The sequence below is a fragment of the Pollicipes pollicipes genome, unplaced genomic scaffold (assembly GCF_011947565.3).
Source record: "Pollicipes pollicipes isolate AB1234 unplaced genomic scaffold, Ppol_2.1 Scaffold_4002;HRSCAF=4701_pilon_pilon_pilon, whole genome shotgun sequence".
Classification (NCBI taxonomy): Eukaryota; Metazoa; Arthropoda; class Thecostraca; order Pollicipedomorpha; family Pollicipedidae; genus Pollicipes; species Pollicipes pollicipes.
In genome coordinates this window covers 30,889,426-30,916,503 of record NW_023596420.1, presented here as the reverse complement: position 1 = coordinate 30,916,503, position 27,078 = coordinate 30,889,426, and the positions used below count along the sequence as shown (strand labels likewise).

Sequence of the window (27,078 nt, the reverse complement as noted above, 5' to 3'; positions counted from 1 at the left end):
CCGCTCGCCGACCTCGTTCCGACACGACGGGCACGACCCCGTTCGCCATGAGAAGCCTGCGTTGAAGTATTACGTACGTTGTCGATACTGTTCCCGCATTCATGGCGTCGCCGCCTCGGTCCGTAGCACGTGCGGCGTCTGCTATGATCAGCGCCGACGGGCGCCGTTTCCACGCCGCGGCCGTTTCCCCCCGCGCCGTTTCGTTGACGCATCCGCCGCCTCCGCGCTGCGATCGTCACCCAGCCGGCCGCCTGCGGCGCGTCCGCCGCCTGGCGAGGGCGCCGCCCGCGGGCCGGCCGGCGTGGCGTGGCGTGGCGCGGCGCGGCGCGGCGCGTGACGCGATCGGCGCGGGCAGGACAGCTCGCATCAGCGCCCAGCGGGGGTGAGCAGATGTCACGCCTGAGCTTGCCGCCGCCGGAGACGGCCGCGGAGAGGGCAGTCTCGTGCTGCTAGAGCTCGCCGACAGCAGGGCCGCGGGACCCTCCCCCTTCCGCGGGGCGTGGGCAGAACGCCGGCGACGGCGGGGGACGTGACCCGCGTCGGTCGCCGGAACCGGACTGCGACGAGAGCGGTCGCCTGGCCCTGGGAGGCCATGAAATTTGCGAAATTCGTCCAGAAGCTCACGAACGGGGATCGTCGACCGGCCTGGTGAGGCGACAGGAGACTGATGGGACTGCGCTGAGCCCGAGCTCAGCTCCGCTCGGGGGCGTCAGCTGGGCGGCGCGAGGGCATCTCGCTCGTTATCGGTCGGGCCGGCCGTGGGAGGCTCCGCCACTCTCGATCCGACCTGCCGACCGGCGTCAGCGGAACCTGCGGCCGAAAAACGCCCCGAGGCTTTGGTGTGGCGTTTTTTGGGGCGGTGGCGAGCGCCCAATCTGGGGCGGCGGCCGACCTTCGAAGCCGCACAAGCGCCCGAGGCGACGGCCGGGGTCGGCGACGGCGGCCGCAGACCCAGCCGCGGCGTACCGGCGGTGACTGGAGGCGCGCGGCGGCCCAGGTCATGGACGCCGCGGGTGGTGACTGGTGGTGCGAGCGGTCTGAGGAGGCGGGCCTTCACCAGCGGTGCTGATGAATCCGCTCATCAGCCTCGCCTTCCAGCTGGGTAAGAGCTTGCTGGGGCCGGCGGCGGCGGGCTGACGCGCCGCCCCGGGCGAGCCGGTGGTCCGTCTCGGGGAACCGACCGGTTTTGGTTCTTGCTTCTGTGAAGTCGCAGCGGGCAGGTGCCGACCATGGTTTTAATGGCTCGTGCCAGGTGTGTAGTGCAGAAGTGGCTGTTCGATGTCCGGCTACCGGCGGTCATTTGCAGCTAGGTGTGAAAGGATTGGGCGTGTCAAAATGACGCTTCCATTGGGGCGTCTCGCCGAAAAGAGAGGGAGCAAAAGTCATTTCTCCCTGCCCTATGCAAGATGAAATGAAGCTTATTTGTTAGATTCAGTCCTTTCTATCATGACAAACGTGTCTTGGTGCTTCCCACACTTGGAAAGTGTCCGGTATCCCGTGTCCTTTTGGGCGGTTGGGATGTTTGGTGACATTGTGCGAGTTAGCCGGCCCACTGCCGGTGTTATTACCAGCGGGAGAGTGGCTGCGATGGTCCCGCTACACCATTTGAGACGAGTGTCTTGGAAATGACCTTGTTTTCACAGAAAACAAAATTGAAAGCCTTTTTGCTGCCGGAGAGAAGTCACGCGATTCCACTATTTCTCGTGGCAGACGGCTGGCGCACACGAATTGTTTTTTTGTGGATTGATTAACGCAAGCACGAGAAAGTCAAGGCCGAGGTGACCATGCGGTGCTGCACCTGGACATCGAGGAGTTACTGCGTCACGCTGCATCGATTCGCATGTGTTGTTAGTTATGCGGTGCGTTGGTCCAAGAATATTGTGGGAAAAGAACTCGGGTGAGAGGATGCATGAATCGCCGTTCAACGAGCCACAGGAAAGTGTGTTCGAATGGAATGTGCGGAAGCAGAAAATTATAGTTGCAGTAAAAATTTTGATTACAATTAAACAATTGTATATAATAATATATTGATTATTAATTATATATATGTATATACATATATGTATATATATGTATATACATATATATATATATATATATATATATATATATATGTAAACTATATGTATAATTAATAACAATTAAAATTACAGCCCGAGTTTTAGAACCGTGCCAGGTCGCTCCCGAATCTTCGCCTGCTTAGGAGACACGGATGCCCCTGACCGGCGCAGTCTCCGGATTTGTTCGCTCTCCGTGAACCCGACCTCCGTGCCGGTGTTCGTGACTCGCCGTGACGCCTCATTTCAGATAGAATCTGAAATGTTAAAAGCGTCGTAAAGTAGCCCTACAGCCCTCGCGCTGTGTTCACGTTACCGCTGGAAGGATTTGTGGGCCCATAGATGGGATCTTGCCCCTAAATCCGGGGAGTTTTGTGGAGTGGACCTGCCGTCTGATCAGGCGGGAGTTATCTGGAGCTCTATCTGATCCTTCGTTAGGTATTGCGAGAAGACCGTTGATGCGTTCGAGCCGCTCACACTTCATTCCAGCTGACGCTATGACCCCATGCGCATATGGTAGACACTTCGGTGGGGCAGTTCGCCTGACCTCCTCTGGCTCCGTTGTGCCGGCCACGCGTCCGTCTCGTGTGCCTCGCGCGCCACTGCCAGCTGACCTCTCGCCCCCTCCGGCAGTGTCGCTGGCCCAGGAGGCGCCGCACCTCACCGTCCTGCCGACGGGGAGCGTGATCCGCCGCGACCTCGGCACCACCGGCTTCTTCACCTGCCGCGTCAGCCAGCAGCACGAGCAGCTGGTCGACGACGTGGTCTGGCTGGACCCGCGCGGCCAGGAGGTGCCTGACGAGCGGCAGAATCGGTGAGGCGGTCGACCACTGCCGGGGCGGCGCTCGGCGGGGCGGGGCGGGTGTCTCCGTCCGCTGTCCGGCGGGGAGGGGGAGGGAAGGCGTCCGTGTACATACCTGCCGCGTCAAGTGCTCTTCTTGCGCTGTCTGACGACTCTGCTTCTTCTGGACGACCCCTGTTGGAATGACTGTGCCTGCGGGCGGTTGAGCTTGAACGGCGGAGGCGTTTTCGAGCGGGGCTTCGGGATCTTTGCCGCGCGCCGCTGCGCGCTCGGTTTTGGAGCGTGCGTCTGGTCCCACGCGTCTCTAACGCCACGTTTCCTGTTCCAAGCCCTGGAGCCCAGCCTCCCAGGTATGCCACACGACCGCCGGGTTCTCCTGCGCTGTCGTACCTGCTGTAGTGTACCGCGCGGCGGGCCCGGCACGTGCCCGGACCGTGTCGTGCCGCGACCTGCCCCCCCCCCCCCTCGCTCGCCGACCCGGTGCGCCACTTTCGTCTGATCGACGAGCGGCCATTGTGACGCTTCATGAAGGCGCCGCGAACGGTTATTAAATGGAACTGCCAGGGTCTAATTGACCGTCAGAGTGTGAGTCGGCGTGTTCGGAGCACCGCAAAACATCGGTCGGCGACTGTCCTTCCGTCGATTTCGGCCCACAAAGCCCACCGCCGGTCACTGGCTGTTGACACACGTGCGTGGTGCAAGACGCAGCGACGTCTGTTCGCGCTGCGCGGAGGATGTGGCCGGTTTTTGCGCCGGCTAATCAGGGACTGCCAAGGTCAAGGTCACAACTGGGAGGGGAGGGGGATAAACAGACCGGTTATCTGACACGTCTGAGCCGCGTCCGCTGCCGCGTTGTGTAATAGTAAACAGTTGTAAAGCGAATTTCGCTGGGTCGCGCCGGTGTTGGCGGCGTGCCAGTTCGATGGTCGTCGCGAGGGACGCGCAGCCTACCGGACACTCAGAGGCCGTCCAATCCGTGACCGGCTCCGTGCCGTCGCCCGACTCTGTCTCGTCGGGATCCTTCCCCTGCATTCCGGTGCATGGCGTGCGGCGGCTGTCTGTTGTGCATGGCATGCTCGTGGCCGGCGGACACCAATGAGGGGGGGGGGGGGGCGTGACGTCAGCGTTCGCCGGCGTCACGCCCGAGACATCGCTTTGGCGCATTGCCAATTCTCTTCTCGGCTTATGTCTGGCTTGTGCATTTCTTGGCTTCTTTCTTGACTTCTGTCGATGGCTGGTGCCAATCAGTCGCTTTTCACCACGCACTCAGGCTACACGGATGCATTGTGCTGCTGTTTTTGATAGATCGTTCTCTCGATCACACCTTTGCGTCTCCCCTTTAGGTGTGGTGGATCGTGTAGATAAATATAAATAAGTCGTTGCTATGCGTGGTAGATTTATGTCTAGATTTCCCGTCCGTTTGTTAAGCGTTTATGTCGTTTCGTGTTCGCGGTTCAACTGCATCCGTGTATGGCTCATTTGTATTGATGTGTGCTACGCCGTTCATGCCGGTCGTAGAGGCGTATTGCATATGAGTGACGTGCGGTGAAGTGGAACTGTTCGACGTGTTGCCCTCCTTTCGCGTTATGTACCAAACCCCAGCCGGTATACCTCTGGGCTTGCAAACAAGTCGTGTTACTGCACAAATAAGTCAAAGAAGCCCATGAAACACCTACCTGACTTTGACTATGTGAGTCCTTCGCGTTATCAATCCACCAAAAATCCGGCTTCCCTGTTAGTATTGGTTTTCTTCATGAATCTAACCAAGTTCAAGGGAATGTTTCCACGACCGGATTTATGTAATCTGAGCCGAAAGGAGGTCCGTAAAATTGATATAAGCTTGCATATGCGCCCAACAACGTGAACGCGATCGGAGTGACGAACATGACGCCGAAGTGACAGTCACTGCGCCAGAAGCCCGCCGTCCTGACGTTTATGACGCTGGCTCGGGCCCTGACCGTGAGAGATGCGGACTGGTGGCGGCTGACAGGTATTGCCCTCCGTCAGCCGGCTCTAATTCGGGCTTGATTTAGGGCCTCGGTGCCCTGGGGCGATGGGCGGGCTGGGACGTGGGCGCTGGCGGCTTGTAGGCACTCCCGGCCAGCGGGCCGTCCTGGTGTCCTGCTGTGAGGTCGGCCTCGTGGCATCTTCGGCCCGGGTCCCGGACCGGTCCCGCGGCGCCCCCGGTCTGGACCCTCGGTCCGGGGGCGCCCCCGTAGCCCGCACCGTGAACGCGAAGCCAGCCTCGGACGACCCCGCAGCTCCGCGGGGCTTGACCTCAGACGGCGTTTCATTGCCAGGCGCTTGGGCGATCAATGTAATGCTCGTGCGTTCACGGTGCTCAAAATTCAGCCGGTCCTTACGTAGCCGTGTGTTTGTCGCCACACGCGGCATTGTGTCCGGCGTGCCGATCCGGCATCCCGTATGCCATGCATGGATGGCCGCGGTCATTTCACTTCACCGCACGCCGAAATCAAACCGTGTGATCCGTCACCGCCGCGCCGTGGGGGGCACGTGCCCACTGTCTCGTGCCCACTGAGCACGTGTCTCTCTAAGCGCGCGCCCACTGAGCACGTGTCACTGTCGGTGAAGTCGAACCGGGAGGTGGTGTGCGACGAATTGCTCGCGCGTTATTCTTAGACCGGCACAGTTTTGGTCGTAACCTTTCACGAAACGGCGCCGAGAAACATTTGTAATTGCTCTCAGCACTGGCGCCTTGTGCATGCTGGATCGATTTGCCAAAGTTTGCGCTTCTGGGCAACTTTGATCATTGCAAGCACGCGGGGGGTCCAAGCCACGTGTCACTATGTGGACCATGGAACCGACCGTGGATCAGGCGCAGTTTCAAACATGCCAAACTGCTTACTTGATGTTGACGATGGGTTGTTGACATGCTACCTCGTAGCATTCTTTTGGCAAACGTAGCTTATTATTTATATGGCATACGATGATTATGGCACGGCATGAGATAATGCACGATGATGCAAAATAGCTATTGAGCTAATTAAGTGGTTGACTTCTTTACGCCGGCTCAAGGTGCTGACGTTTTTGCTCTTTTATGTATAAGATGGCGGCAGATATAAATGTCACAATCGTCAAAATTGTCGGCAAAGCGCAGCCCCCCCCCCCCCCCCCGATCATGCGCATGCGAGTCTCTGTGGGATGTATAGTTACATAACCATTGTCAGCCCAGTTGCGTTTTCTGCGTTGGACATGGGGTGTGACCTTGACCCGTACTGACCCCTGCATGGCTTGGTCGTTTGTTGTAGCGTAGCCGGAACACGACTGTTCAACTGTGGGCTCCCGCAGCTGCGACCCGACCTGACTCGACCTAACCTGACCTGACCTGACCCGACCCGCACCCTTAGGCTGTACTCGAGCGACGCATCGTCTGGAAAGGGCAGGGAGCTGTTCGTCTCTAACATCACGGAGAATGACTCCGGGAACTACACCTGCAAGGCTCGCTACGGCACCAACCAGGAGATTACCAAGACCTTCGCCCTCCTCGTCTACAGTAAGTCCCGCTGCGTCATTGGACGGAAGGTGGCCAGCTGCTGGACACGGATGCTTGTAAGGAATGAGTGCCTGGGGGGGGGGGGGGGTCCCCCCTCTGAGTTAGTTGTGGATGGATGTTAGGCCATGATACCAGTGATTGTTTGTTTTTTCAACATGGCTTTGGCTTTTCCATTGTTTAGACCCACAGGTGGGACAAAGACGGGAGAGGGAGTTGTTGATATGTCAGCTGCTTTGTGGCCTGAAACGCGACCGGCCCGGGTGCAGGTGGCCGTAACGTTTCCATGGCCTTCGGGGACTGAAGGTCAAATGGCGACCCCTTGCAACTGGTTGCGCCCAGCGATACGTCTCTTACGAGCGCAAATTATCTGGACAATTTGCTTCATCGATCAGTTCAAAGACCTTCACCGGTCGTTCGTGACGCGGCTTATATTTACACACCATGCAAAATCTATCGAGTGCGTCTTTGTGCCCGTGAGTACCAGAAAAAGGGCGCGTGTCTCGTGCCACGAGGCGTCTCGTGGGGCGCTCGGGTGTCCGAGCCCGTCGCTGGCCGAGGCTGCGCCGCTGCTCCGCGTGCCTTGTGCCAGAGCGTGCCACGAGGGGTCTGATGGAGCGCCTAGTGCCCGGGCCCGGCGCTGCCCGGCGCTCTTGGAGGCCGCGCCGCTGCACCGTGTGCTCGTCTGCCAGTTCAGGCCGAGCCCAGCGCTCAGTTATTGAGCTTGATTACAACGTGTGCCGTCATCGGGCCGGCTATCGGCCAGTGATAAAACGTCAAGGCCGACCGCCTGCGGGCGGGGGGGGATCACGTCCGGCCGGCCGGCTGGAGGTGCGGCGAGGGCTGCAGCGCGTGGGGCGGGGCGGGGAGCGTCACCACCCGGCGGCCGGCACCTCCGGCCGCCGTCTCCGGCCGCCTCTGTCCGCCGAGGCGCTGAAGGATAGACGGGTCTCGCGCGAGCGTGCCGACGGCGGAGAGTGCGATTGCTGACTCGTGGAACAACTGGGCCCGATTCATTTGAGCTCGCTTCCGAATCCTGGTGGTCTTTGTAGCTGATTTCGGTTTGGTTCACGCCGGCGAATATCATTTGCGGTTAATTCAGTTTGCTTCACTGGAAGTTAAGCTCGGCCGGGTTCGGGTTGGTTGGCCTCGGCTTAGGTCGGCCCTGGGAACCCCGGGACGTGCTGGTCCGGTGCTGCTGGCTGCAGGTTTCCCATCGGTTCCCACAGTTGGCCGGGGCGATAGCCGGGCCGGGCCGGGGCGATAGGCGAATTTCGACGCGGGCGAGGTGTGCGCTGCCGCCGAGTCGGGAGTCCTAACTCAGCAGCCGTTCAACAAGAACCCAGCGGGGTGGCGTGCATTATCTTGTGACGTCACGCGTGGGGGGCGAGCACGGATTGAGATTGTGGAACGGACCCGGCCGTAGGATTTAGCTAGACGGCGACGGAGGAAAGAACAAGTACGACCGGTGCCGATTTCCGAATAGAAAACCAGGGATGGGAAACCAGCATCGTATCCATTCTGAATGCTGCCAGGTCCTGTTATCGCGGCGTATAAGGGCGTGGTGATTATGTGAAGCCGTCACTCAGGCGAACTACACGCTTGTGATTAGGTGAGCTACGCGCATGTAATCCACAACGAGTGATGTCTCGTCACGAATCGAGGCCTGGCTATGATGAGCGGGACAGATGGAGGGGCGCTGGAGCATTCCGTGGCGAGGAAGTCCCAGAATGCCGGGATCTTGAGCAGGCGGCGAGCTGATCGCGTTCTGCTCTGTCCGCCCGCCACCGTCGACGACGTCAGAACGCGGCCGAAGACAGCCTTCCACGGCCGTCGGCGGCCGTCCGGTCCGAGCGCGACTCCGCTCACAGCGAGCGCTGGCGGCAGGGGAGTGGGGGACCGGACCGGTCGGCGCCGGAGCGGGGGACAGACGCGACCCCGAGAGCAGCGGGAGCAGGGAGCGGCAGGCGACCCCGCCCCGGAGTGAGCAGTTGGCTGACGTTTCATTGTGCTCCGCTGATGGATGGGGTGGGGTATTCGCGTGCGGGACTCGAGAGGGGTGGGGGCAGGTCGGCCGGTCTGATTAATTCCAGCCGGTTCCGCTTATTAGCCGCTGCTCTGCCGGCCGAATCAGAGCCGCGCGCCGAGCGGAGGATCCCTCGCCAATCCATCACGGGCCCGGGTGGTGCCCCGGGCCTGTCGGCCGCGCCGACCGCCGCCGGAACCAGCCCGCTGATCATCGTCGAGCGGGACGGCGCGGCCACCGGGAGCGGGCTTCGGCGGCCGCTTCCCGCCGCGTGAGCGGTGCGTCCCGGCGGTGGGGGATCGACTGAGGGTCGTCGAATGCCACGCGCTGAATGGGGGCGTGACTGTGAGAAGCCGCGCGACTGTTGACCGGAGATGACCCGGTGTAGTCGGTGTAGGTGAAGAGTGTGTGTGTGTTGTGTGTTCTGTGTCTGTGTTCAGTAGGTCGTGAAGTGGAGGCGCGCTTGCGACGTGACGCTGCGTCCGTTGGCTATCCGGTACCCGTTCCTGCCGTAACAAGGCTGCTAGGTACGGCGCCTATTGAGCTGGTGAGGTAGTTAGTTATTGAGTTTAAAAGGCGCGTCAAATGGCTTGGATATTAACTGGCATGTCGAATGTGCTACACTTCAAACCTGATCAATCTTTCCTCCGATGTGAAAGCTGAAAGAATAATTCATTTGCTGCTGTACTCATTCGTCACATTTTACTGCAATTTAATTGACATTTATTCACTACTTGATTCACTACATCTCTCAGCCATCGACAAGTTGATGGCTTAACAACTCGCCGAGCCACCGCGGTGCAATGACAAACAATGAAATGATCAACCCACAGACTTGCAAAGGATTATCCGACGGGAACTCTAAGTGCGGCGAGCGGCGCGCGGATTCGTTTGTTTTTGCGACCAAGCTTGTTATTGGTAGAGTGTTCGATGGATTTACAGCAGCGCCGCCGTTATCCGCCACCTGGCGATGGCGGCGGATGAAAACAAAGCTCTCCCCGGCATGGGCAGATGCCGCGCTAATAAGGACGGCGAGCTGCTGCGGCGTGTTTGCTCGTGTCTGCGGTCACAGATCGCACTGGACCCTCCGATCGATGCGGAGGCGCTGGGACCGTCCCGAACCGCTCGGCTTCGGCTCAGGCCGCGCCGTGACGGACACCCGGGGAAGCTGCTGTAGCTGACCGCTGCCGCAGTGCGGCTGGACCCCGGGTCAGCCGGGCGGTTCCCACGCTGGCGGCGTGCTCAGAGCAGCGCTCTGGCCGGTAACTTTGCGCGGATCTCGCCGGCCCTCACCGCTCCGCGCGGTACCTCCTCTCGCCGGGCTTCACTGGGGCGGTGGTGGTGGATGTCCGCCGTGTTTGACCATGGTGACGCCACGGTACTCGCGCTGTCTCCATGACGTGTCTGTTACGGCTGTGCTGGACGGGCGCACGCCCAAGACCGCTTCCGCATCGGTCAAGAATGCGGGAGCACGCTGATTGGGCGCTGCATGGCTAGGGTAGTCGGCGCGCACTTAAGCTCAAATCATCAATATCATCGGGAGCACATCGTCTGACTGTGCCGCCACTCTCCGTGTCTACTCCTGCTCGAGCCGGGTGGTCCCAGCCGGGTCGGCGGTCCTGACGCCCCCTGACCGGACCTCGCTGACGCCTGCGGCACCCGTCCTGCGCCGGCGAGCTGCAGCCCTCCGCCGCTCCTGCGACCCCCGCAGCCCGGCCGTGTTGTGTCGGCGCCGCGCCGGCCGCCGCGGGTCGTCGCGGGGCGGTGACAGCTGTGTTGCGGCCGCCGGAGGAGCGCAGACGGCCGCTGACCGATCGCCAGACGCGCGCCGGCCGGCCGCGATGGATCGCTGTTTGTCGGCGCCGCCGGCGTGAGAGCGCGCGCCCCGCCGCCGCTCCCGAGAACACTGCGACAAAAGAGCGCGCCCGGGAAGCCAGATGCCGTCCGGATAGCGGGCGACGGCTGACGGGCGTCGAGGGAGGCCGCGCGGGCGTGGTGACGCGTTCCTTCGGCGATTGACGGCTGGAGCGTGGGAGGGCTCGGCGGTGATCGTCGCGTGCAGGGTCTGGAGGCGGCGCGACCCTGCGGCAGCCCGCGGCGGATCCGCGGAGGAGCCGGCGACGTGCGGAGGCCTGGCCGATGTGCTGCCGGGCCGCCGCGGACGGCGCCGGCGTCAGCCGTCGGCGCCCTGTCAGCGGGGCGCCTCCGAGAACGCGCCACATCGCCCTGCAAGGCCGCAGACGCATGCGAGCCACAGCCAGAGCCGGACGGAGCATATTACCTGGAAAACTTGGTAGAAGACGGAAACACATTCTTGGCGAATAATACACATGATTGTGTATATATATATATATATATATATATATATATATATATATATATATATATATATATATATGATATAAAACGTATGGTTTATGCATGAACAATAGTTAAGTAATATTCGACTCGGTGATCACCGCTTAAACAGGTGTATTGTCGATTGAATGGGTATCTTCCACTGAAAACACAGATGAATGGTGCGATAGGGATGAACGATGGTCAGAGTCAACTGAGCAAGAACCAGAGCAGACGCTCAAAAACATATCTCAGCTGACAAGATGACCATCATGGATGTCACATGCTGTGGTGGAGACTTGGCTTCGGGCACAAAATGAGCTTAGTAGTCGGTGTACGCTAAAACCCAATCATCGTCATTATCATAACATCGTCATCATCAGCAGCATCAAGGCTTAGCTTCACACGCCAAGCCGTAAGCGCCTAATGGCATGCATACAAAATGTTTTCTTAAAGTACCGACGCTCCATGTTCCGCGCCTCCGTCGTGGCTGTCCGGATTATGATTCCATAAAGAAAATTTTGGATTTATTTGGTCCAAAATAGTTTGCTGGATCTTAATATCAGTTTCATGTCTCTTTACCCTCTAAGGAAATCTCTGAAATGAGCATGAACGCTTCAAACAGTCTTCAACTAGCCTCCAGAACTTTTTTTCAAACGATACAGTGCCTTAGTCACCTACATTGGACAACGCAACAGTTTACTTGCCTGGGGCCATCCCTACTCACTGATTCATGAAACTTCTCGGTACGCAATGATGTTACATATCTTGAAGCTTAGCGTTTTTGTCGTAGCAAGAACCGCCAGCCGTTTTTCGATGTTAATTTTGTTACTAGTGGAGATAAGATAATGCGTTGCGGACTTATACGTGTCTTTGATCAAACATTAGCCTTGCTGGCCTACGCGAACATGGTGAAGAACATTTCCTGTGCGGGGGTGGATCAAGTTTTCGAATATGGTCTGCGGGACGGAAGCGGTTTTCAGAATCCCGAAAAAGGGACAACTCTCGATCCGGGGCCCACGGGCGATCGGGGCGAGCGTGACCGGGCGCCCGCCGGTGCCGGCGCGGCCACAGTCGGTCGGCTCGCCGGGGCCGGGGGCCTCGCCGGTGCCGGGCGTCTCCGCCGGTGCCGGCGCGGTCACCGGAGCCGGTCGCCTCGCCGGAGCCGGCGTTCTCGCCAGTGCCGGGCGTCTCGCCAGTGCCGGGCGTCTCGCCAGTGCCGGGCGCCTCGCCGGTGCCGGCGCGGCCACAGCCGGTCGGCTCGCCGGGATCGGGCGCCTCGCCGGTGCCGGCGCGGCCACCGGAGCCGGTCGGCTCGCCTCCGATGGGTGTTGTTGATCCGGGCGGTAATGCTCCCCGCTGAGTGGCCGCCGATATCGGCCGCGCGGCCGCCACGCGGAGAATCGCCGCGACTCAGAGCGTCGGCGGTATGCGATGGCCTGTTGTGATCGGCGCGTCCCGACGCCGCGCCGGCGCGCGGTGCGGCCGGCCGATCGGAATTCCGGGGCCGAATGACGGGTATCGGTGCGGCTTTGTGCCTGTCAGCCCTCTCATCTAGCGGCGCAACGCCCGCGAGGTAGCATCAGCGTAAGGAGACGTCATGATATCATCGTGTGACGTCACAAGATCACGCTACCCACGAGGCTCATCCTGACTGCGCGGCGTCGCGCGTCAGCCGAGCGCTGCCGTGCTTCTCGGTGATGTGACGTCATTCTCAGGACCCGCGCCCGGCCAGCGCGTTAAAGTGCCGTCATGCCGTCAGCTTGCCGGCGGCTGCCCTGATCGTATGACGTCACACCGCCGGCCGGCGTGCGCTAGCCTGACGGCATGCGGCCACGCCGTCAGCCTGTGGCCGCCCAGGCTGAGGCTGCGCCTGTCGCGGCGGGCGCAGCTGCCGAGCTGTGGCCGTGCCCCGGGGGGCTTGGCGTAATCCAGACGCATGGGCCTGTGTACGGACGGCACGCGCGCGCGCGACGCGCGTACGCAGTTGATGACCGTGGGGCCGGATGGTCATTAGACGGCGCTTCGCGCCGTACCACGTCAGGGCACGGCGTGCTGGTGGTGTGTGGTGCTCCGGCGTGCGAGGATGTCCCCTGAGGATTTTTTAGGCTGGGAAGGCATTGGGCATGTCGTGTGGGGATGTGTACAGTGTGGGGCGTAACAGCGCCTGTGCTGTCCCTGGAGTCCGGCATGCTACGAACGTGCGGTAGTCTTCTCGTGTGATTGGTCTCTGAGGTGGGATGTCAGACCAGACCTTGTGTAGCTGGTCCGTAGAAGACCTATCGGACCAGACCAGACCGCCCAGCGGACCAAACTTCCGTCAGCAGTCCTCAGCCGGCGGGACGTCCCCGAGGCTGATCCGTTCGCAGTGAGGCTGGCCCGACTGACCCGCCCGGGGACCCGTCTGACCTCTGACATGCCCCTGCCACCTGTCCGCGGCCGCACGGCCGCCCAGGTGTGCACCGCCCTAGCCGGATCGGCGGCGGCCGCCGGCGGCCACCTCACTCACGCATTGATTCGCTCCGGCCCAGAAACGGCGTGCGGCGCATTGATCGTCGCCGCGGCTCGGTCAGTGGCGCGCCGGCGCGCCGCGCAAGCGACCTCGGGTCAGGTCACCGGCGAAGAGCGCGGGACAGGTCATCGACGAGGGGCGCGGGACAGGTCACCGGCGGGGGTGCGGGACAGGTCATCGACGAGGGTGCGGGACAAGTCATGGACGAGGGGCGCGGGGCAGGTCACCGGCGGGGGGCGCGGGGCAGGTCACTGGCGAGGGGCGTGGACATATCACCGGCGAGGGGTGTGTGGCAGATCACCGGCGAGCGTGCGGGACAGGTCATCGACGAGGGGCGCGGGACAGGTCACCGGCGGGGGGCGCGGGGCAGGTCACTGGCGAGGGGCGTGGACATGTCACCGGTGAGGGGCGTGTGGCAGATCACCGGCGAGGGGTGTGTGGCAGATCACCGGCGAGGGTGAGGGACAGGTCATCGACGAGGGGCGCGGGACAGGTCACCGGCGGGGGGCGCGGGGCAGGTCACTGGCGAGGGGCGTGGACATGTCACCGGCGAGGGGTGTGTGGCAGATCGCCGGCGAGGGTGAGGGACAGGTCACCGGGGAGGGGCGTGGGCCAGGTCACCGGCGAGGGGCGCGGGTCAGGCCACCGCCACACGGTCCAGGGAAAGGTTGTTGGCGTGTGACCTTGGGTTGGGTCACGGGTGAAGGAGTTGGGTGAGGGATGTCACACTGCTAGTGATGGGTTTGGAGCGCGGCTGTCAGGTCGCTGGTGACTAACCCCACGACCGTTCGCCGGGGCGTGTTAATCCGTCGGGTCGCTGGTCGGTGGCCGTTCGTCGGGTGGCGGACAAAATACCTGACATGGGGCCAGATACTTTGGAGCAGGTCAGCGCTGGTCGATCGGGGGTCAGGTCACAGGTGGCTGACCTCAGGCCGAGTGGTGGCGGCTCGGTCTGGGGGCTAACGCCGGCTGATTTAGGTCAGGTCCGGGGTAGGCCACCACCGCTAAGGCTCGCTGTTGGCTGCCGCCAGCTAATCGAAGCTTAGACTACTCTCCGACAACCTTGAGTCAGTCACTGTCTTATGACCTTGGCCAGGTAACCACCATGTGACCTCGGGTCCCCTTACTGTCAATTGAGAGTGAGTTCGGGCCACCAGGAACAGATCGGCGGCAGCCCGGCCCCCATGGGCAACTTTGCCGCGGATTACTGACAGGCCGGGTAGCGCCCAGCGTAGTCAGTTTTTTTGCGGCATGTTTGCGCGTAGACTGCCCGTTTTTGCGGCCATGTTTGCGCTTGGCTCGGTCGTGTTCGTGGCCAGGTGATATCAGCCGTCGCAGCAGGCGCGAAGGAGTCGTACATTACGCGGACTCGCTAACCCCGCGTGCCCACTGGCGCTCTGCGCAGCTGTTCTGCAGCTGGAGGGCTGCGCTGAGCAGGTGCGAGCCAAGCGGGGCTGGTCGTGCCAGAGCGCCGAGCGGTGCCGCTGGCGCCGCACGTCGAGATCGATGCGAGGAGGGCCGTCGGTGAATCTGTCCGTCGGCGAGCAAGTGGCTCGGTCGGGGCCGAGCCACGTTGTCCTGTGCCGCTGCTCCGGCGCGGGCACGGCCACTGAGTCTGGCCCGAGTGGGGCCCGTGGAGCGAGTCGTTTGTGGGGACCGCTATCGCGATCAGGCTGTGCGCTCTTGTAGGTGAACCAACGCTTTATGTCGGCGCTGTTGTGCGACGGCAGGGTCAGGCCACATTTAGCTCTTGGGACCTTCGCTCCGGAGATCCCTGTCTTGATGTATCGTTCTATTCAGTGTGCTTGTCCAGAGCATTCATTCACCCGTCCCTTGAGCTGGTTCAGCACCGATGTCAGGCCGGCAGTGGTGTGGAAGCGTTTGGGACAGCATCTCTGGTCTCCCGAGGGGACGGCCACTCCACCGCTTGGTGCCAGCTTGTTGGGCCGCGGCGTTTGTGGGCCGGCCAGCCTCGGGTTTTCTCATCAGCCCGCTGCGCCGAATGTACCCGTAACTGTGCTGCGCAGAGCTGGCTCCAGAAGTGCCGGCAGTGTTTCACAACGCTGGTAGCCTTGCTTCCAGCAGAATGGTGCGTTGGTTTATGTCGGGTGTCCGCCTTGGCAGTGACGTCGTCCCTCTTCTGAACAAAATACGGCGCTGTGTGAAGACACGCTGTTTGGCTTAGGAAGCTTAAGCGCTGCCGTCCATTGTTCAGTCACCGGTATTATCTGTCGGTCGTTAAGGGGGCAGTTGAATATAAGTCATTAGCCCTCCCCCCCCCCCCCCCCGCCACACACCGCCGACTCGGATCATTGCGGGAGAATGAGAGAGCTCGGCAGTGAGTGTCGAGAATCGACGGCCTCAACGGCGCCGCTCCCCACACGCATCAGTCTGAAGGAGGCCTCCCATTCCGGGTATGGCGGCTTCGGGCTCATTTGGCCGTCTGTGCGGCACACCGCCTGACCGGCGGTGTGCCGCCGTCAGGCCCGGTGCCCGCGGCCCGGCCGCCGTCGTGTGTAACAGCTGTGATGTTGTGCTGGCCGTAAATCAGAGCGGTACGGAACAATCGCGGTCCTAGCGGTCCGCCGGGCGGGTTTTGTTCCGCTGGCCCGGCCTGCCTTTAGATCGTCCGCCCCCAGGGCCATTTCACTTCATCACCATCCATCACGCCGAATCATGGAAAAAAGAGAACCGCTGTAATAGTTTGTTTCCATTTGCGCGCTCTGGCGAGGGCGGGCAGGCCTGATGCGGTTACTGTGTTCCGCCTGCAAGTGCAGCAGTTAGAGGATGCTTATCTTTGGGCGCGCTCTCGAATGGTGCGCGGAGGCTGAGAGCCAGACTCATTATTTATGGTAATGTGGGAGGGGAGGGGTGTTTGCAGTGGCTGTTTTTGTAAATGTTGACGTCATCATCATTATAAACATGCATTCGGGACATACTTGGACAGCGTCAAATTTAAAGCAAGGAATTGATGCAAAAGTGGCAGGGCACATGCGTGGTGTCAGCACTTACTCAACTAACACTCAACATTACGACTTGAAGTTAAAGCATGTGTAGGATGAGCTAACTCGCAGTTCGCAAGAGGCACGGGCGGCACACGAGCACAGGGCGGCACACGTGAAGTCTTCGCCCGGGAAGTTGGTGGGAAAAGCTGAGGATTGTATCAAATGCTCGCTTTCTCGTAAGGAGAACGTGAGTCGTCTGGAAAAGCAAGGAAATGTGATGTAATGCATGCGTGCACACTCATTCGCAGCGCTGTTTTGTGGGTTGCGAAAGTTGACCGTGAGGCGCTGGAACAGCAGGGCTGTGCCGAAGCGAATGTGCTACCGTTACCAACTGTAATATGCGAAATGCACGCATTCTTGCGCATCGTGTCTTAAACCGTACTCTTCGCGCACTGCCCGATTGACAGCGTGTTACCGGTAAAATTTATAGCATGTTCTTAGCCAGTGGACGTTATAAACCGTGACGGGGGCCACACCAATGATGAAAAGTCGTGGGTTCGGGACTCACGCCCTGCGGTGTTTTTTGTCGGCAAGCACACGAATCTCAGACCCTCGACGCCGCATCCGTGGACCGCCGCTTCAACTGGTACGAAGGGCCTCCACGCTGACCGCAGCACCCCGAAACTGATCGAAACCCCCGCCGCCCTGCGGCCCGCCGGCGGCGCCGGCAGCGCTGCTGCTGACTCGGCCGGCGGCCGTCGGCCCCGGCGGCCGCCACCGCGACCGCTCAATTATGCAAGCCCCGGCCGACGCATTAGCTGCGCACAGCATCTGGGCCGGACCTGCGACGCGCCGCAGACGGCGGCGCCGGCGTCCGTCACCGTCGCCTCGTGTCGCGCTAAGTGCGCGTGACGGGCGTGGCGCGCGGCGACGTCGACGCGACGGGCGCGGCGCGACGCGTGCGCTGGGCGTCGCCGGTGCGTGGCAGGCCGACGCCACGTCGCCCGCGCGCGGAATCGCTCCCGACGGAGCGGAGCGCCCCGGTCTTTACAGGCCAGATATTGTGTTTCTGCCGCCCGATTGACGGCTTCAGACTGGCTCAGAGTCAATACCGACGTCTGCCGTGGCCCCGCGGGTCCCGTCCTCCCACGAGCGCGGATTGAGCCGTGCAGTGACTGCGACGCTGCCCGCCTCCTGCGCGGCCGCGCTGTTGATGCCGAGCGCGTGCCGTCCTCTCGCTGAGGACAGCCGGCGCGGCGGGCTGTCGTCGACAGGGCGCCCTCGGCGTCTCCTCGCAGGACTCGGCCCGCACACGGCGTCGGGGCCGTATCGACCCCGGCCCGGTCGGGCACGGGCGGCAAACAACACCCCCGCCGCGGCCCGCTCTGATCTGGCCCGCCGCAAACAGCCCCGCAATCCGCTCAGGCCGGAGGGGCGGCATGACGTCACGGATGTCAAGGGGAGGGGGAGGGCATGTCGGGCGCGGCCGCGCCTGGGTTTGCGCGCTGGTTTTCATGTCTGGCCGCGGTGTAATGTGGCAACATTGTGGGCTACTCCGGGCACTGCCGGACTCTTGAACGAGCGCCTCTGTCTGTAGGCCTGCGGTATCTGGGCGGCGTGTTGGCTGTTTATTTAGGTCAGGACACGCTAATTGGTCGTCTGTGTTAAAGGATGGACGGTGCAGAGGCCGTGCGCCTGCGGCGAGCACCGTTAGAAATGCCTGCGCTGAGAGTCATGGCGTGCTTGTCTGGGGTCTGTCGCGGAGGCTTATTGTTGCGGGGCGCTGCCACGGCGGCCTCAGGCGTTGTCGCTGTCAGTCTGGGGGCGCGAGCTGCTCCATCAGACACGGAGCGCCCAGGACGGTCAGCTGACACGTCTGCGTGTCGTCCTGGTCAGTCAGCACGTGGGCGTGATGTCGGCGAGTCCGTGGACGATGGATGGGTGCGGCGCGGCAGAACCTGGCCGGCAAATAAAGCCGCGCCCTGTCTAACGTTAACGGGCGGTGTTTGTCTTGGCCGCTGAAGGCTGTATTAAACATTTGAATGGACGGTGCAGCGTTGTAATGGATCGCACTAACTCGTTGTCTCTGGTTAGGGGTGCTTGGAAATCGCTGTTATCTTTGTGGGTCGGTAAATATTGTGGTAGTTAACGTTCGGCTTCGTGGCGAAGGTGGGTAAGTTTGTTTTTGGACGGTCATCTGGACCACCCAGCGAATGGTTCAGCAATCAATCCCGGTCTGCGCGTGATGGCCATTGGCTGGCATCCATTCCGATCACAGATCGGCGATTGCCTCTGGTTTTTCGTCTCCTGCGATTGCAGATGCTACGATTGCTTCGGAGAGCGCCGCGATTGAGGATTTACCTTTACTTGTTTTTCCCAACGCTTCCGTTTGAAGCGGCTGTCACCCGGCAATAAGTGAATAGTTTCTTCCGCTGCGCGCTCCAGACACCTGCGCCGACTAGCTCCCCCATTCTTCACCCCCCCCCCCCCTCGCACCCGTGTTACGCGCCGGGACGACCCCCAGTGTGCGACCGGCATCTTCGCCCCTCCCCAGCCCCGCCCCGCCGGGGCCAACACGCACGTGCCCCCATTGTGTGACGCCCGCGCCGGGGGTGGTTACCTTCCATTCTCTGAGCGCCCAGGGGCCGGCAGCCGCGCCCCGGACGTCGGGCCCGTTGTTGGGGCGTCCTCGCGACATCCGGTGCAGGGAAACGCCGCACGGCGTCCGCCCCGATTCGAGGTGCTGCCCGGATGCACGACGACGGTGGTGAGAGAGTCGCCGTGATTGTAGCCACTGCCGGGGCTCAATCAGCCCGCCCGCTCGCTGGTTTGGCAACGCTAGCGCGCGTCGGAGTTATCGCGCCCGGGAGCGGCGTTGCGCCACGACCGTCCCGGCGCGGCACGAGCGCTGTTTGCCCCAGATCGACGCTCTTATCGAGCGGAAGTGAGGCCGAGCCAAACCGGAGCGCTTTTAAGCGACGCGAACGTCAACACCGGACGCCGTCCGAGCGGCGGGCACCCCGGGCCGTGGGCTCGACAGTGAGCGAGCGCGGATGGGTCGGACGCCCAGCGCCGCGTCGGCCCCGACCCAGGACTGCGGCTGGAGGGCTGGCGCAGTTCGGCGTACGGGCGTCGGCTGAAGCACCGCCAGCGCCGGCGGGCCATCATCGGCGAAGGCCAGCCCTGAACTAGGGAGGGGCAGGTGTGGCTTCGATGGAAGGATTGCCTCCGCACACGTGCTGGGTGTTCGGCAGTCCGAGCGAGCCGGTCACGAGGGAGAGCGGCGGCGGGGAGCTGGAGGAGGCTGGGTCGGTTCGGGACCTAGGGCCGTGCTTGGCATCCGCTGCTGACCGCCCCCCCCCCCCCCGCCCATCCGGGAGAGGCCGGGTCGGTCCTGACCGAGGGTTGTGCGTGACATACACCGCTAGTCGTCGTCCGCCCGTCGATCCGGAGAGGTCAGGTCGGTCTTGAACCGAGGGCCGTACTTCGCATCTGCCGCTTACCCGTCTCCCGTCCACGCGGGAGAGATTGGCGAGGTCATGCGCCCGCTGGAGCGACCCACCGCCGCCGGTGCGGGGCGAGGCGGGGTAGGGGGGGGGGGGGGGGGAGCGCTCTGACGGGCGGCTGGTGTGGACGTGTGCCCGCCGGACGGCGGAGGAGCGGCGGTGACGCATCGCTGCGTTATGACGCCCGCGCGCCGTGCGATTGCCACGCTATGGTCGGCCAGAATCCCTCCGTAAAACATCTGGACGGGCGCGGGAGGCAAGCGGCGGCGCCACTGCCGCGGAGATGGGCGCAGGGGAGCCCGGGCGGCGTGGCGAAATGGAGACAGGAGCGATCGGCCACATGAGAGACGGCGAGTAGAGTGGGGACGGAGAAAGGAAAAGAAGAAACGAAGTGTATGTTGGCGGCGATGGTGTGTTCGTGTCCACGTGGTTAAGGATTCACGACACCTAATTGTGAAATATGCATTATCGTGAATTTAGCGATATGCACGATCCCCGGCAATAGTATGCTCATCTGTATTATTTGTGAATGTTGTTTCGAGTAAAAACTGAGGCGCAGCAACACATCAACGATCTTCTTGGTACCAGTCCATCATGTCGCATCTTTTTGTAGCCTGGCTGGAAAGCCATGGGGCGCACCAGACCGGGGTCCCACTGATTTAGATAGATTGTCTTTTTGCGTGGAACGGTCCCCGGCTGGGTGATTTTATGGGCAGCTGGTTGTCGGCAGTGTTGTTGGCGTTCAAAATTGGCGGTTAGTTGGGCCAGCCTGACGGTTGGGCGGCTCAGATGCGGATTAGTGCTGCCACCTCTTAGCTGCCGGTGAAGCTTACCGGGAAGTCCGCGAGGCGCATCACTGTTTTCGCAAAATTAAGCGGGCGCGATTCCCAGCCGTGTGAGGCTTGGACCTCTACGTGCAAGACCCGGGCTAGATGTAAGACTGTGGCCTCCGGGCGCTAACACGGCCGTTTCAATGGCCGATGTTCCCCAAGAGAGCGGCACGACGGCGTCGACACCCATATAAACAGCGTATTTTAGAACGGCCAGCACGCACTAAACTCCTTGTCACCTGTGTCATAGACCACGCTAGACGTATGTCCCAGCGCCGCACTTCGGCCAGTTCCAAAAGTTCAAATCCGTGCGACAGCCCAGCCTGTGCCCCGCGACTGTTCTTGTTGCTCTCACCGTTCTCACCGTTCCCACCGCTCTTGCCCGGCAGTGAGCATCCGATGGGAGGACGCGCCGCAGCGGCAGAACCCGGTGATGGGCAGCCGAGCCCTGATCCGGTGCGTGGCGCGCGCCAGCCCGCCGGCCATCGTCGAGTGGTTCCGCGGCTCCCAGCTCATCTCCGGAGGCGGCAGGTGAGCGCCATGTGGCACCGGGTCACCGAAGAAGGGGGGGGGGGCATGGACGGCTCCTGCTTTCTGTTTAGATGGGGTCAGTGGTCTCATGGTCGAGGTTGGGTGTTAGCATCAGGGAGGGGGGGGGGGTTACTTTTTGGTATAGGGCAAGTCAGATGGGAGGGGGAGCGGGTATCCCTGGTCGGTCATTGGAGCTTTACGGCGCACTCAGGGGCTGAGGACTTTAAATGGTGTGCCCCCCCCCCCCCTCTCATCCTGGGGAGGGCGGGGCGAGCACCACGAGAAATGGAATCCTGCACCTCTGATATGCCAGATGCGCAACTTTTATCGGCGCCCCCGTCCTGTGAGAGGGGGGACGGATAGTTTGTCCAGACACGTTCAGTTCTGGATGATGCCTTGCTGGGGGTCAGCGTGGCTCTGCGCCCATCCAAACTGATGTGGGTTGCATAAGGTCCGTCGAAGCCCTTAGGTGACCATTTGAGGTCAATGTGCATCACGGAAGTGGGTTTTGGCACGACGACATGAGGTTAGGCCAGACTAAAATACGGCATTCTTGCGGCTCTCACGGATGTGCTGGGGTCAAAGTTCAGCGCTCCTGCGACCGGCCGACGCTAATGACCTGGCTGTGCGCGTGTGGAAAGATAGCCATCGCCAGGCGACGCTCGTGTCCTCCGGGAGGCGGTACTAGTCGGCTCACGAGCGCGTGACGAGTGGGCGGGGCCGGGCCGGTCCGGCCGCCAGACGGCCGTGGATGTTGTGGGGATGAGCGGAGTCCTCTGCCCGAACTACAGCGGGGACTTGGGGGGTCCCGGCCCGGTCATAGTCGTGCGTGTTGGTCGTGGCACTTGGCTTGATCCGTGGGTAAGTTACGACCTGCTGACATGGCGCCCCAGCACGCGCCGAGCCAGCGGCCCTTGACTATGTAGCTGTCTGGGCCTGGACCTGGACCTGGACCTGGACCTGGACCTGGACCTGGGCCTTACACCTGACACATGGGTCTTGCATCTGGACCTGGACCTGTACCCTGAACCTGGACCTGGACCCTGAACCTGGACTTGGACCCTGAACCTGCACCTGGACCTGCACCTGCACCTGCACGTGTACCCGGACCGGGACCTTGCACCTGGACCTGCGCCTTGGACTTCGATCCGAACCTGGACGGGTCACCCGACATCAGGCTCCAGCCGGGGCCTGATAAGCCATGCGTGAGCGGGCCCGCTTCGGCCGGGGTCAACTCTCTGTTGACATGCCGTGGGAGAGGTCACGCCGTGGCATGTTTGGCCGCCGCATGACCTGCAGTCACGCGACGCGCACCGATACGGGACGCCGGCTATCACGCGCTGAACGCGACCCAAGTGCCCGTTCCGTCAACGGAATGTGCGAACCGCTTGCGTGCTTTATTAGGCGGTCGCTTTGTACGCGGCCCGGCGCGGCGCCGCTCGAGGCGGGCGCCGCCGACCCCGGACGCCGCTCCGCCGCGACTCTCCGCCCGGGTAGCGTCGACAGCCGCTGCCGGCGCCGTCCGGCCGCGTTTAAAGGACCGGGCGGCGGCGGAAGCTGGCCACCGCCCGACCGGCCATTACGGCGCCGTTACCAGCCGTGGGTGGCGCCGCGCCGCCGCCTCTAATGCGCCGGCGATCTCACGGATCGGCGCGCTCGCCGCCGCGGGGCAGCGTGTTGCGTCGCGGCGGTCGCGTCCGGCCCGGGGATGGTCTGGGTCTGGTTCTGGTCCGTCTGGTGCCTGCTGTGGTGTGTCCGGTCTGGGGATGGCCTGGCTCCGGTGCTGATCTGGGTCCGACTGGTCTCGTTCCGGTTCTGATGAGTCCGTTCAGAGTCTGGTCTGGTCTGGTCCGGATCTGGCTCTGGTATGTCTGGTGCCGGTTATAGTGTGTCCGGTCTGGGGATGGTCTGCGGATGGTGATGGTCTGTCTGGTTCCGACTCAAGTGTTCCCGGTCTGATTGTTCTGGTGCCGACGCTGGTCTGTCTAGTTCCGGCGCTGGTCCGCTCCGGCCGGTAACGTACGCTGGGCCGGCGGAGTGCTCGGGCGGCTCATGTCTTTGCCCCCCCCCCCTCCCATCCCCACCCCAGATGCAAGATTCACGTGCGCTTCTGCCTCTGATTGTGTGGCGACAGTTCGGGGAAACACTGGCTCTGAAAGACACCGGGGCACGAGTTGTGCGTCTTAGGCTCATGGAGCACGTGTGCTCGCTTCTGCAGCATGGCTAGCGCGATGGTGACTTTTGGAAAGCGATGCAAGTGCCAGCGCAGTGCAGGCTTCTTTCGTGAGTTTAGGTATCGATCGGCTGGGGAAATCGTAACGGATTTTACACCGGATAGTCGGACCCAGACGGCCGACTTTCGTATTCCGCATTGCTGACGTCTGAAAAGCATCCAACGGGCCCGCACGCTACGTCAGTGTGAAAACAGATAAGAAAACTGCGTACGACCTAGTCAGCCGGAAGGTCGTGTCAGGTCAACCTGGCAAGGTCGTATCAGGTCGACCTCGCAAGGTCGCAAGATCGTGTCGCGTGACAGGTGCAGAGACCACAGAAATGCAAACGCTGCGCCGGCCCCGTGCCGCTCTAGTCCAGGTCTGTGACCACCGACGTAGACCTTGCTCCGTTCAGCCGGCACTAGCGCCGGTAGAAGCTTATAGTGTACTCAGCGTAATCCAAAGCCACGATGTGCCGACGAAGTCACGTCATCACAAGTCCAGGTCCTAGTCCAACGCCGCCAGCGCTGATTCTTCAACGACTGCCGGTACCATAATACGGAAGGTCTGCACCCCAGGCGCGTTATTCCGGCGACTCGTTAACCAATCAAGGCTGACATGATTGGATCCCGGCCGGGGTGCCCGCGTCCCGGCCGCTCGGTTTGAAGTCCGTCCCACATTGAAGCGCGGCCTGCTTTGTAAACAGGCGACGGCCCGCCTGATTTGCGGGCCGTTTACGCGCCGTTCACCGGCTGTTTACCGGCCGGTAACGTACTGCCGCGACGTCGCAGGAGCGGACGGTGTTTATGCCGGTCACGGGCGCGGGCAGCCTGTCGGGTGCTGTTGCCGGCGCGAGGACCGCGCTGGAGATGCGCCTCGGGCCTCGTCGGGTCGTGGCCGGCGTGCGGACGCCCGCGAACGGTGTCGGCGCGGACCGTGCGCAGACGGAGTGTGGTGTCGCTCTGGCGGACACGGCTCGGGTCGGCTCGGGGAGGCGATCGGGGTCGGTGTCTTCCTGTCACGTCGCAGGCCCGACGACCGGCTGCCCGGATCCCGTTCGGATCCCGTTCGGATCCCGTACGGATCCCGAGCAGATCTCTTGCGAGCCTCAGTGGGCCGCGGTGGCAGCGCGTGGGATGCCCAGCGTGGAGCGTCCAGCACTGGCCCGGCTGCCATACGGGCCGGATCTAGCGCTGTATCCGTGGATCCGCGTGGTCAGCGGATGACATGTTCTGGGATCGATTCGTGGAATCCAGGCGTGCTTGTGACCTGTGAGTGCCGCCTCGGCTGGCTGTCCGAAGACGACAGCGGCGGTCATTCGCCGCTGGACGTACTCCTTTATCGCGATAGGGCCCCGCCTGCGTCACACCCGCCCCCGCCCCCGCCCCCGCCCCGCCCCCACTCCGTGGCCCGCGACGGAACTGTTGCTGTGAGCGTCGTAAAACAGCTGCGTTTTGGTCCCTCGGGAAATGCCGGGTCTGGTTACGAGCGCATGAAAAAGCCATCTGAAGTCCGCAGTCCGAAGCTGGGTATCGATTTGCAATGGCACGGATGAGGTAGAGCCGGTCTGGGCTGAGTCATTGCCGACTGTTCCACGTCTGCGGACCCAGTTTCGGTGGGATCGGTTACATTTGGCCCTGTTCCGCGCCGCGGTCGCCCACTTCATGGGCAAGACCATCGCCCATGGGAGCTGCTCATTCTCGTTGCTGGGCTGGCAACAGTGAAATGGCAGAAACATCGCAGAACATGGAACATGGAACAAATAGGGGAACGTTTTTTTCTAGCGAAGGCCCATTTTTTCTAGTGATAGTATGTGACCCACCCCAGCTGCGCCCGGCTAGCTTCAGCTTTTGACTGCGCTTCTCCGGGCACCGCGCACGCGGCCCCCGGGCGGGTCGGCGCCCGGCCACGCCCAGCGGTGCCGCTGGCTCACTTCTCTGCGCGACCGACGTACCGAGCGGCCTCCGGACACGCTAGACCCCGCGTTCGGCGCGGCCCGCTTGTGACTGCCCAGCCTTGTCCTGGTACGTGCGGCCGTATTCTGATCCCCAGACTCCCGCCGAGTCTTCGTGTTCGACACGTGGCGTCATTTTGTCACCGGCATGTGACGCAGGATCGCCCCCGTGACCTGCTCTGACCTGTTCTGACCTGCGGCAGGTACACCACGCAGGATGACGGCCTGGTGATCGAGAACATCACGTCCGAGGACGACGGCGTGTACCTGTGCCGTGCCAAGGTGCCTGCCGAGGGCGAGCTGGATGAGCGCCGCATCACCGTCGAGGTCAGTGGGCGCCGGGGAGCCGCAGGTGGCAGGCTCGATTCTCGGTCGAGGCCGATTTTTCCGGTGTGGGACGCTGCGATGGCGATTTGCGAGTCGTCGGGGGTGCTGAAGTCGCTGCCGATCGGCGCCAGCGCTGAGCTTCGGCGGGGTTCGGCGGTACAGCGTAGTCGCAGGCGGCGGCGGCGCACCGACACCCGCTGTGGGATTCGCGTGCCTTTTGTCCTTGTGGTGGATACTGCTTCCTGAGATGCCGCTTATCGGCTTCTATCGCCTTTTTTGAAATCTTTGGATGGTTTAGCATCCGAGACGAGACTGGACGTCTTTGATCGTACCGCCCATCCTTTTAATACTGCATCTAGACTTGGTAGCACCAGCGAAACCAGCTGAGTTGTCTTTCCCACATTGCACAAGTCACGTGCAGCGCTTGGGTTATCTGCATCGCAGTTTGCGGCTCACACGGTGCGCTGCATTCACAGCTCGTATTGCATGCACTGTTCGCCGGATCTAATTCATTGGCATAACACGCTTAATCACACGCTTCATCCGAGCTCGCTGACGACATCCCCTCACCCCGAGCCGCTGCTGTGCTGCGCATGCGACCCACAACTGCTCTGCTAAATGACGTCAGTGGCACGTGTCCAACGAACGCTTGAAACACAAACGCTGGCTGCTGGATATGGACTCGCACGGGCCAGTCACCTGACTGGCAGATCCGCGTTTCTTACGACCCCTGCGCCCCTGCGTGACCTCTTCGGTGACGTCATCCCCGGCGTGACCTCTTCGGTGACGTCATCCCCTGGACAAGGCGCGAGATTTTCGAAGTGATGCGCTTTGGGTTCAATCGGGGATCATCGCGCCCGTGTAGGCCACAGCTCCGGGGACCTAGGCTCTGGCGCCGCCCCTCGCGCCCGCGCGCCCCGTGCGCCCGCCGACGGGCCTGACCTCCGCAGCGCGCATCCCTCCCGGGCCGCGTCGCCTCCTCGCCGGGCTCCCCGTTGGCTTCCCCGCTGGCCTCCCCGTAGACCTCCCCGTCGGCCTCCCCATCGGCCTCCCCGTCGGCCGGCGGCTCGCACGGCCGGGAGGGCCGGCCGCTCGGTCATCGATTCCCAGCGCCGATGGCTGGGGAAAGGTCGCCGCGAAGCCGGCGGCCAATCGATTGGTCGGCGGCGGCCGCCGTGACCGGCCGCCGTTGCCGCTCCGACAGGCCGGGCTGCACGCGCTGGCCGGGCCCGGCCTCGGGTGGGATTGTAGGGCGTGGGATCTGGCGGCCGGCAGGGGGGGGGGGGGGGGACGGGCAGTGGTCTTGGGATGAGGGTTCAGTGCCGTGCCTGGGGCGGGGCGGGCAGGACCGAGTGGGAGGGAGAGAGAAGTTTGTTTTGGCGGCGAAGTTTTTGCCCAAAAAGGCATATCAGTGGTGCAATACGCGTAGTTTTGTGTATTGTGATTAGTGGTGGATCTACGTCTTGACGAGACATGGCGATCAGAGCCAATTCGTGGCGGCTACCATGTGGAAAACAGTTTTTTGTC

The 27,078-nt window shown here is 62.2% G+C and overlaps 1 protein-coding gene across 1 annotated transcript; it reads left to right on the top strand.

The window, feature by feature from the left end:
• Positions 1–1,017: 1,017 nt before the first annotated feature.
• LOC119094377 (fasciclin-2-like) lies at positions 1,018–26,254 on the top strand. Its single transcript, XM_037217440.1, has 7 exons — positions 1,018–1,102; positions 2,691–2,871; positions 3,189–3,209; positions 6,228–6,373; positions 20,916–21,057; positions 25,428–25,551; positions 26,180–26,254. The coding sequence occupies exons 1-7, from the start codon at positions 1,069–1,071 to the stop codon at positions 26,252–26,254; spliced, it is 723 nt and encodes a 240-aa protein (XP_037073335.1). The 5' UTR covers positions 1,018–1,068.
• Positions 26,255–27,078: the final 824 nt, after the last annotated feature.

What these genes read in the sequence shown, in the direction of transcription:
- LOC119094377 (XM_037217440.1), top strand. Translation starts at nt 1,069, where the DNA reads ATGAATCCGCTCATCAGCCTCGCCTTCCAGCTGG. An exon ending in CAGCCTCGCCTTCCAGCTGG is followed by an intron (nt 1,103 to 2,690) that starts GTAAGAGCTTGC and finishes CCCCTCCGGCAG; the next exon opens with TGTCGCTGGCCCAGGAGGCG. An exon ending in CTTCGCCCTCCTCGTCTACA is followed by an intron (nt 6,374 to 20,915) that starts GTAAGTCCCGCT and finishes CTTGCCCGGCAG; the next exon opens with TGAGCATCCGATGGGAGGAC.